General features: G+C 60.2%; 2 protein-coding genes across 8 annotated transcripts; one reads left to right on the forward strand and one right to left on the reverse strand.

Moving 5' to 3' along the window:
* Positions 1 to 22: 22 nt before the first annotated feature.
* On the reverse strand, positions 23 to 6439 carry IDH3G (isocitrate dehydrogenase (NAD(+)) 3 non-catalytic subunit gamma). 4 transcript variants are annotated; one of them, XM_040974583.1, is made up of 13 exons: positions 6248 to 6439; positions 3551 to 3592; positions 3346 to 3357; positions 3012 to 3109; positions 2632 to 2744; positions 1903 to 1963; positions 1633 to 1765; positions 1319 to 1452; positions 1021 to 1123; positions 793 to 939; positions 470 to 564; positions 323 to 383; positions 23 to 206 (listed from the first exon to the last, which is right to left on the reverse strand). In XM_040974583.1, the coding sequence occupies exons 1-13, from the start codon at positions 6326 to 6328 to the stop codon at positions 105 to 107; spliced, it is 1182 nt and encodes a 393-aa protein (XP_040830517.1). In that variant the 5' UTR covers positions 6329 to 6439; the 3' UTR covers positions 23 to 104. The 4 variants fall into 4 exon arrangements, with proteins under 4 accessions (XP_040830517.1, XP_040830520.1, XP_040830521.1 ...); XM_040974586.1 differs by lacking the exon at positions 3346 to 3357; XM_040974587.1 differs by lacking the exon at positions 3346 to 3357 and having other exon boundaries at positions 3542 to 3592.
* Positions 340 to 8944, forward strand: SSR4 (signal sequence receptor subunit 4). Of its 4 annotated transcripts, XM_040974589.1 has the most exons (7): positions 340 to 370; positions 6688 to 6759; positions 7662 to 7780; positions 8122 to 8196; positions 8334 to 8423; positions 8644 to 8709; positions 8800 to 8944. In XM_040974589.1, exons 1-7 carry the CDS (start codon positions 340 to 342, stop codon positions 8902 to 8904), a joined length of 558 nt encoding a protein of 185 aa, XP_040830523.1. In that variant the 3' UTR covers positions 8905 to 8944. The 4 variants fall into 4 exon arrangements, with proteins under 4 accessions (XP_040830523.1, XP_040830522.1, XP_040830524.1 ...); XM_040974588.1 differs by lacking the exon at positions 340 to 370 and having other exon boundaries at positions 6583 to 6759; positions 8334 to 8431; positions 8638 to 8709; XM_040974590.1 differs by lacking the exon at positions 340 to 370 and having other exon boundaries at positions 6583 to 6759.
* Positions 8945 to 10275: the final 1331 nt, after the last annotated feature.

The raw sequence follows: 10275 nt of genomic DNA on the forward strand, positions 1-10275 counted from the left end.
CAGCTAAAGAGCAGCCCCTGAGTGAGGGTAGGCAGTTGGTTTATTGCGGAGTGGGCTGTGCATGCTGGGGGCGTGCAGGGGGTCACAGCGCAGGCCTCTGCCATCTAGGCCTCCACAGCCCGGCCGTTGATGATGCGGATGTTGCGGATGATGTCCTGAATGGCTTCAGACGTGGTGCCCTGGCCCCCAATGTCTGGGGTGTGTATCTGGAGGAGACAGGCAGGTAGTAAGGTGGAGAGACACCACCCCTCCCCGCCCTGCCAAGGCTAAAGAATGGAGTGCTGGGGGCAGGAGTCAGGGCAGGGGGCAGGAGGAGCCTCACGTTTTCATTGTCCATGGATGCCAAGACAGCCTTGCGGATGGAGGCAGCGTAGGAGTGGAGCCTGGCGAGGCAGAGGTACAGCCTTTAGCCTTTGGAGCCCAGAGGGCTGTGCCCCACGGCCCCAGGCAGGTGTCAGAAGCCACTTACTTCAGGTGGTCCAGCATCATGCAGCTGGCTAGCAGCGTAGCTGTGGGATTGGCAATGTTCTTGTTAGCAATACTCTTGCCCGTGTTCCTGGTAGCCTGGAAAGGGGAAACAGAGGAGGCTGGGTGGAAACACAGCGCACAGAGCAGGGGACCCACTCACACACTGCGGCCCAAACGGCTGCATCCTCAGACACCAGAAGTAGGTGGACGGGTGCCAGGGCCTGGGGAAAGCACTAGCCCCAGTGAAGCAGGCCTTGCTGGATGGGGTGCAGGGGCGGAGGGAGGGTCCGGGGGGGCTGGTGACTGAGTCGCCAGTACGCTCACCGTCTCGAACACTGCATACACATGGCCGTAATTGGCCCCAGCCACAAGGCCTGGGCCCCCAACCAGCCCTGCACACACGTTGTTGACGATGTTGCCATAGAGATTGGGCATCACCATGACGTCGAACTGCTGGGGCCGGGACACCAGCTGCAGAGCAAGCAAGAAGCTCAAGAGCAGACTCGGGAACACAGGGGCGGGGCCACGTTGCGGTAGGGGCAGGCCTCCCACCTGCATCGTGGTGTTGTCCACTATCATGCTCTCGAAAGTGATCTGGGGGTAGCCAGCCGCCACCTCACGGCAGCACTGCAGGAAAAGCCCATCGCCCAGTTTCCTGGCAGGGGGGTGGGAACACAGGACATGGGCTTGGCTGGCTGCAATGACCAGCCACAGGAGCAGGTGGTAGACCTTCCAACCTATCGTTCCTGTCCCACCGCCCCTGAGGGCACAGCCCTAGGTGCGCCCACTTCATGGCAGGTCAGGGCCAAGGAGCCCCAAGACCCAAAGACCACAGAGTAGGGATACATACATGATGTTGGCCTTGTGTACAGCTGTCACTTTCTTGCGCCCACTGTCCTGGGCCAGCTTGAAGGCATACTCAGCAATCCGGAGCGACTTGGCCTTGGTGATGATCTTCAGGCTCTCTACCACTCCTGCCACGCTCTGAGAAGGGAGCAGGGAAGGTCAGAGGTGAGGAACCAGACTTGTGTCCTGTCGCGGCCTGGCATCACGAAGCCTGTCGAGCCACAATGGCCGAGCAAGCAAACACACTGGGGGCACAGTGGCAGGCACCAGCCTCCGGGTGCCCCTGGCAGGCCCGTCCCAGCCCATGACCTTGCCCACCTCATGCTCCAGGCTGCTATACTCGCCCTCCGTGTTCTCCCGCACGATGAGTATGTCTATGTCCTTGTGTCGTGTCACCACTCCTGGCAGGCTCTTACAGTGGATGACATTGGCATAGAGGTCCAGGCTGGTGCTGGGGGGGTACAGGTATGGAACAGGCTGGGATGGGCTTTCTGGCAGCTCCTCTGACGCACCTGCAGCTGCCCCCGCCACCATTACCCCCTTCTCCGGGGAAGAGCCCACCCCAAGCATCCGAGCGACCATCTTTACCGAAGTATGTTGTTTCGGGATTTGTGGGAGGGTGGCAGGTTATGGTTGGTTTCAATGTTGCCTATAGAACAGAGACAAGACACACAGGCTCAAATGAAGGCTGCTGAGTTCCAGGGGGCCTCGCAGAAGGTGCTCCATAAACCCTTACAGAAGGAATGGACCAACAAGAACCTAAGGGCTGGCGGCTGGCTAGAGGCTCTGCCACTCCCTGCCCACACACAGCCTGCCTTGAACAGGCTGCCCAGCCAGCTGGGGGCCAGCAAGGTGACCTTGACTGCCAGACCCAAACTTAAGGAGCTACCCATGGCTCAGCTCAGGAGGAGCCACAGTAACTAGAGGAAGGGAAGGACAGGGGCTGCAGCTGCTGGCAGGTAGTGAGAGTGTGCCAGATGGAGAGGCCTTTCTCGGTAGCCTGCCAGGGCTCCTAACGGGTTTGGTTCACACAGGGCCGGGGGCCAAATGCCTGCTGGAAACCACCAAAGGCCTGCACCAATGCAGGGTGCGCTCAGGAGGCATAAGCCAGCGAGCTTATGAAAGACCTAGAGTAGGGCTAATTCCAGCCAAGGGCGCCTCAGGATGGCTGGAGGCGTGATGACATCTCACGCAGTCACGTGCGCAGGCTTGTGGAAACACACACCCTAACCCCACCATGACCACCACCCCAGCTGCAGTTGGCAAAGCCTGGAAACCTGAGAGGAGGAGCTGGCCCCGGCCTCGCCCCCAGTGCACCTTTCAAGGCCACACGGTTCCGACGGATGGCCATGATGGCGTTGCGGATGTCCTCCTCGTCGGCGTTGGAGCTCACATGCACTTCCTCAAAGTCCACTGGCACACACGCATGCCTGGGGCAGAGCTGGCTCAGGACCACAGCTTGAGGCCATCAGGTACAGACGCCTGCTGCCACCCACTCTGACCTGGCTCCGCTGGTGCAACTGATGGGGGCATGCTGGACCTCCAGGGTGCACACTGCTGCCAGTGCCAGTGCCCAGCCAGGCCCATGGGGTAGGCCCACTCCCACCCACCCAGTGGGTTTGGGGTTCACTGCGCATCTCAGCACAGAGTTCTTGGTACTCCCCTCACCCACCCCTGTCGAGGAAAAGGCTTTGTACCTGAACACAGATTTGACGTGCAACATGAGCTCGGGCCCGATTCCGTCTCCCGGGATCATGGTCACCGTGTGGCGCCCACCATACTTTGCTGACGGAGGCTGCAAGGAGGCCCAGGGCAAAGGTGAGATTTGGGGAGTCTGACAGAGTCCCCACTTCAGCACCCAGGTCCTTGAGCCAGCTCCCTGCTGCCCACCAGGGAGGACTCGGAAGGCTGGCTAATTGTGAGTTGCCAGCTGGGGACACCCCCAGCCTGGTGAGGGCTGCTCCTTTGGGGATCCCTGCCTCGTCATCAGGACTCCCAACCCCAATTGCACAGGCAGAGGAGAATACTCACAATTGCTTGTTGCTAGAGGGGAACAGAAAGAAAGAAGACTCAGATCAGCCAAGGCTGGAGGAAGAAGGCTGAGCCCCCGGGATGGGGCCTGTTTCCCTAGGGCTGTGTCTCGTGCAGTTCACACAAGGGCAAGGGCACGGGCTAGGAGGAGCAGCAGGAGTACAGGCCCCCAGTCAGCGTGCTCATGTCCACAGGCAGTACTTACTGAGGAGATGCTCCTCCAGGTGGCCTCATGTGTGCTTAGAACCTGGTAAAGAAAACCCCAATGCCAGTGTTTGAGGACAGCCCGAAGAGTCAAGTTGGCAAGGGCTAGCCAGTCTCTTGGAAGCAGAGGAAGGACTCGCCCCCAGTGCCCTGAAAGGTCCCCAGCTCTGAACGGCGGCACACGCAGGCTCCAGACACACAGCCCTCCACCCCTGACCCTCTCAGGGCCAACCTTTGGGCGCTCTTTGCTTCTGACTCTTTTTCAGGTCCAATGCTACTGCTCGGCAGGGTGTGTGACAAGGGAAGACTGGCAGAGGGGAACTCAGTGCCACAGGAAAATCAACTCTAGACAACATGCTCGGGTGCTTTTCTCATGTTCCCTGAGTACAAGCACAGCCAGAAGGCGCTCCGAGGTGCTAAGAAGGTAGCCCCAGCCTCCCCGAGCCAGCTGTTCCTGCACTACTGCCACAGACACCACCTTGAAAGAGGCTTTCTCAAAGGGCCAAGATGGATGACGAGCATCCTTAACTTGACCGGGACGGCCACACATGGGCATGCTAACAGCATGTTCAATGCCAGCCTCAGTGCAACAGCACCTTGGGCACAGAGGCCAGGTGCTTCCAACTGAGCCAGTGTCAGAGAGAGACACCTGTGTCAAGTTCCAGTGAGAGAGCTCACCTCTGCCCACTGTACCCCACGTAGGAACACAGCCAAGGACATGCCAGTCATGCATGCCAGTTGGGCACAGCCATGCTCTCCTTGCGGAAACCCATGAGGCTGAGGCAGGCTGGCCACTCCCTGCCTGGGCAGTCACGGGAGTCTGACCTGCACATGTGCCATCCAGGAAAGGCTGAGCACGAACAGCAGAGCCTCAAGTCCTCTGCAGGGACCTGGGTGTGCAGCAGCAGGAGCCACAGCTACAGCATACTCAAGTCTTGGCAGTTTTCTACACTTATGTCAATTTTTCTACACTTAATGTCTCAATTTTAGATGGTTCTTCCTCCAAGAAGCCTTCCTTAGTGCCCTAAAGTTACGGCAAACCTGGGTTCCCCAAACCCTACCTACTTCCTTCCCCCATCAGCCCTCCCCACAGGTCACCACTCCCATGCTCTCTCCCCAAGCCTTAGGATCCTGAGAGCAGAGATCATCTCTGTCCCCTTCTGTCACCTCAGCCCCAGTGCAGTGCCTAGCGCAAAGCTGGAAGGCAAGGAGCAAGTGCAGAGTGTTCCCAGCACATCAGAAAGGGAGCAAAGGGAGGCTTGTTTGTGTCCCACTTCTGCACTTCCCATCCAGCTCCCTGTTTGTGACCTGGGGAAGCAGCGATGGACAGAACAAAACGTTGGGCCCCTGCACCTGCGTGGGAGACCCGGATCAGGACCCGCTGGCTCCTGGATCAGCTCAGCTCTGGATGTTGCAGCCATTTAGAGAGTAAACTAGTGGACAGAAGATCTTCCTGTCCCTCCTTCTCTTTATAGATCTGACTGTCTAAGAAAAAGTAAACAAATGCTTAAAAAGAGAAGAGAAAATGAATAAAGGGCCAGTAGCATGGCACAGCAAGTTTAAAACCAACACTGTGTCAGATTGCCTCAGCTACTGTGCTTCATACGCAGCCTCCTGCCAATGTGCCTGGCCACACAGCAGCACGTGGTCCAAGTGCTGGGCTCCCTGCCCCCATGTGGGAGACCAGCAGGGAATCCTGGCTCCCAGCCTCATCCTTTCAACTGTTGTGGTGTTATATCTGCATCCCTGTTGGTTACTCTACGTTTCAAATAAACAAAGCTTTTACCAAACTGAGGCTTCTCCCCACTGGTCCGACAAGCACCTGAGCACTGTGCCCCAACAAAGCTGCAGAGGGAGGGAGGGAAAGAGACCCGAGGTCAGCAAAGAGAGAAAGGCCTTCTCCTGGCAGAACTCAGCCCTTTAAAACGGGGGCGGGACCAAGAGCCATCCAAGCTGTTGAAGGTCAGAGCTGCAGCGTCCTTGGGAACTTGAACTTCCTACCCTCCTTGAACGCGGCGCAAAGTGGACCCAGAAAAAGGAGAGGGGTCACGGGCCAGGGATCACCGCTGCCGGCTGCCACAAGCAGTGGTGGCTCGCCACTACAGACCAGAGTCGAGAGAGAAGAACGCAGTGTGGACAACCGCGAATCCCAAGAAGTGAGCCAGCCCACCTCCAGCACCGCCAGCCCCAGAAACCCTAGCTGTGTGCCATTCCAGCGCTGTCTGCTTAGAGGTTACTGACAAAGTGCGACTGTCCTCCGCCGGCACAGGTGGCAAAGCATACCGGAGGGAAAGCATGAGTAGGAACTGAGTCCCGCCATGGGATCCCCAGGGCGGGCCGCAACTCAAAAGAAGGCCCGAAAGCACTCTTCGCAAAGCCCCCAGGGAGGCGCCGCAGCCCACCACACAAAGTCGTGGGGTCACGGACCAGAGCCAACTTGGGCCAATCCCCAGGCGCACGATTACACCTACACTCCAAACACCTCCCGCCCTCTCACTCCCACACACGGAGACAGCAGAGACGGCCAATCAGCCGCGGCCCACGGAGCTCTCCCCGCCCCGTAGCGGGGCCCGCATCCAATGGAACACCAGGCTACTCTAGGAGCCTCTATCCCCAGCCCGAGCCCAAGGGCATGCGAAGCCCCCGCAGCGGACTTTGAAGCAGTCCCGCGAGCTGCTCCGTCCGCCCCGCTCCTCACCTCCCGAGACCGTCTGAAGGAAATCGGCTTGAACGCCGCCTTCGCAGCGCCGCCTGCGGCCGTCACCAACTTGAGCGCCATGATGGAAAGTGAGAGCCGCGGCTGGTTCCAACGATTAGGCCGGCGCTATCGCGAGACTTCGGCAGCTAGCGACCGGTCTGCACTGCGCACGCGCGCGGCCGCACCGCTTTCCCACAGCCCCTTTCGGGTGGCAGAGCGGCTGCCGCCGGCGCCGGCGCCATCTTAGCAGGGGGCGCGCCCCGCTGGGCTGCTGGCTGGGGAGGGGACACGTCAGTACCGCCGACGACGTCACGGAGCCCAGCCCTGCCCACCCGCGCACCATTGGCTCCCGTGGCCGCTGACGCGTCGCGCTTCCTCGTCTGGCCCGCGTGTTCGGGAACGCTCGTTCTCTTCCTCCCCAACCCCCGTCGACTGAAAAGAGGCCATGGCGGCGATGGCATCTCTCGGCGCCCTGGCGCTCCTCCTGCTGTCCGGCCTGTCCTGCTGCTCAGGTAGCGGCCTAGCCGGAGCGAATTGCCGGTGAACGTCTGACCCGCCGCTGGTGGTGCTGGGGGGAGGTAGGGTGCGGGCGAAGCGAGGGGTCGGCCCTTCCCGGGGCCCACCGTCAGGGAGCGGGCCTTGCCCCGACAGGCCGACGACCTCGGGGCACCGTGACCCAAGTGCTGCCCACACGTGTGCCCGGCATCCTGGCTGCTTGTCCTAACGCTTCAAAGCTTCCGCTGGGGAGCCGGCGTGCCCAGCTCCAGGAGGCAAGGTAACAGGCCCCTGCACCTGCACGGAGCTCGGCCACTGCGGAGCGGGCCACACAGCCGCGGTGCGGGGGCGAGGAAGGGAAGAGGCTTCCACAGGCCAGCAGGAGCCTGCGGTAAAAGACCTGGGCTTTCCAGAAGGCCCGCCGTGTCCACACCCGGGGTCTCGCCGACTTAGCGCCAAGACAGGCTAGAGGACATCCTGGAGTCCCCTGTTGGAGCAGCCCGCACCAGCTCCTGCGTCCGCAGCCCTCAGCATTTTCCTGCCCTGAAGCCGGGGGCTCCATGGGAAGAGGCCCAACAACGAGCACAGAAACACCTCCAGGGGCTGACATTCCCCAGCGGCACGTACACCCCGTACTGGCCGGCCTGTCCCCTGTGCCCTACTTGGGTGCACCTTCGTCTCCTGAGTCCCCAGGTGGCCTCGGCAGGGGCTGTTGAATGGCCCGCCTGTTGCAGGTGCAGGCCTGAGATGAGGACTCCCATACCCTTCCACACACACACACACACACACACACACACACTTCCAAGCTCATTGTGGCACGAGAAGCAGCCTGTAGAGGCAGGCCAGGCAAGTGTGGGAGGCAGGGAGTCTGCCTCTGGGCCTGGGCTGCAGCACAGCGAAGCACCCTTCCTCCCTGCAGCAGAGGCCTGCGTGGAGCCCCAGATCACCCCTTCCTATTACACCACCTCCGACGCCGTCATTGCCACTGAGACCGTCTTCATCGTGGAGCTCTCCCTCGCGTGCAAGAACAGGGTCCAGGTGGGGCACTGGACAGGGAGCACACGGGGCCTGTGGTGGCGCGGGCAGGGCCATAGGCACCTCCCGCTCAGGTTTGGGGCTGTGAGTAGGGGACCGAACTGGCCTCCAGGCTCTTGTGCCCTTCGGCTGCTGCTCACCAAAAGGCATGCCTGCGTTTCTGGCCTTAAGCCCTGACTTGCATGCCTTGATTGCAGTCTGGTCCCCAGGGCACATAGAGGGACACGGATGGTCCCAGTGCCCATTGCTCTCCCAACATGGCTCATTTGGGGTAGACTGACTTACCCGTGTCATGCCTGTGCCCTAAGAGGAGATGGTGACAGTCCCTTTGTCCTTTCACCTAGAACATGGCTCTCTACGCTGATGTCAGTGGGAAGCAGTTCCCGGTGACCCGGGGCCAGGACGTGGGGCGTTACCAGGTAAGGGAGATCCGCTCTGCGGTCGCTGGGGGATGCTGCCTAGACCACAGGACAACATCAGCGGTGAGGACTTTGGGGGACAGATGCTCAGAACAGAGCTCCTCTTACAGGTGCACCGCCCCCCCCCCCCCCCCCAGGTATCCTGGAGCCTGGATCACAAGAGTGCTCATGCTGGCACCTACGAAGTCAGATTCTTTGATGAGGAGTCCTACAGCCTCCTGAGAAAGGTGATGAATGCCCAGGGCCTCTGCCCTGTGCCCTCCCCCCGCCCCGCCACTGTTTCCTTTGTGTTGGGCCCTCACTGCCGTCCAGCAAGGCCACAGTGCCTTCCTGTGCTCCTGCACACCCATGCCCACTCCCCACCCCTGTGCCTTTCCCTTGGGTGGCTTAGCTGCCATGCCTCCCTCTCCTAACCTGGGCACCCTGACCCCAACCTGTCCTTTCCAGGCTCAGAGAAACAACGAAGACGTGTCTGTCATCTCGCCTCTGTTCACAGTCCGTGTGGACCACAGGGTGAGCGGGCAGCTGAGGCAGGCTGGCCGGGGCCGGCTGCTGCATTGGGCTGCCTAGTCTGAACTGGCTTTTGCTGTCCTTTCTTTGCAGGGCACTTGGAATGGGCCCTGGGTCTCCACTGAGGTGCTGGCTGCGGGCATTGGCCTTGTGCTCTACTACCTGGCCTTCAGTGCCAAGACCCACATCCAGGCTTGAGGGCAGCGGCATCCTTGTGCAATAAACACCGCTCCTGGGCCATGGGCTCCTAGCTTTGTGTTGCTGCGCTTGTCCCCCTCTGGGAGATGGGGGGTTGCCTCAATCCTGACCTCCCCTCCCACATCCTATCTGCTCACCACATGCCCTGTGGTTGGCCCCCAGGAGGGTGTCCTTCCCACCACACCCTCCTTCCGCCTGCCAGTCAGAAGCAAGACTTTCCGGTGCTGGCCTCATCTGCACAGGTGGCATGAGCTAGCCACACTGCTGCTTCCATGCCCTGCTGGTTGATGGCAACTCCATGCTCCTCCTCTGGGTGCGGTCTGGCACCAATTGTTGGGGAACCACCACCTGCCTCTGTGGAGCCCTTTGCCCCTTACCATTTCTCCCCATTTCCATAGCCTGCAGGGCACAATGGCAAGGGTAAAGGCCCTGGGGTCTACGTCTCCAGTAGGCCCTTTCAAACTGACTTCTCAAGGTGGTTTGCTCAGCTAGGCCATAACCATGCCTTACTAAGGTGGCACTGGGCCCGGGTACCCAGTGAGAAAGACGGGAAAGCTCTGCACCCACTGGAAGGATGGGTGCTTCAGTGCCTGAGGCCTCCTCCCCGGATCTGCAGGCAAAGCCCAGTGTTTGCCAACTTAGGGTTAGTGGAGCACGGGTCAGGCCAGTGAGAGGAATCCTCATATAGTGTGGTGGGCAGGATGGAGTGGGTCAGGTGGCAACTGTCCGCAATGCCGTGTTGCTTATTCTGGCCACAGCAGCAAGCCACATGGCATGGGCGCATTGAGAAGGGGGGATGGGGCTCCTATGCTCTTTGTCCCTCTTCTTGGGAGGGGGAGTGTACACCTCCAGCTCACTCCAAGAGGGCTCCCAGGGAACTTACTGTGATTGGTGCCCTGGCCGCTTTATACCTGGGATTTGCCCAGGTATAGGGTTACCAGCAGCGCCTTCCTAGGCACGGTGCTGTGCCAGTGCTCTGTGATAAAGGTAGGGTAGGACCCATTCCCCTCATGGAGGCATATCTCTGCCATCCCCCTGTGGACATCGCCCAAAAGCTGGTCCACACCCTGACAAAACAAATGATACTGGTACTACTCCTGCCCCCACCTCAAACTCATATCTCCATCCCTCCCCCTTCCCCCCCAAATGCTGAGAATGAAGAGGCAGGGAGGCTGAGGCTCTTGGAGTAAAAAAGCAGCTTGCTTTATTCTGCAGATACAGGAGAGGCAGGGCTGTCTGCCTCCAGTCTGGGAGCCTGCGGGGTTCCCTTCGTAACTGGCCCTGTATCCTGGGCTCTTGTCTGGCTCACGCGGCCTCGGAACAGCTGAGCACCCTGCTCCCACTCCACATGCTGCTGGGCACACAGCCCCG

The sequence above is a fragment of the Ochotona curzoniae genome, unplaced genomic scaffold (genome assembly GCF_017591425.1).
Source record: "Ochotona curzoniae isolate NIBS_2020 unplaced genomic scaffold, NIBS_Ocur_1.0 contig_2469, whole genome shotgun sequence".
Classification (NCBI taxonomy): Eukaryota; Metazoa; Chordata; class Mammalia; order Lagomorpha; family Ochotonidae; genus Ochotona; species Ochotona curzoniae.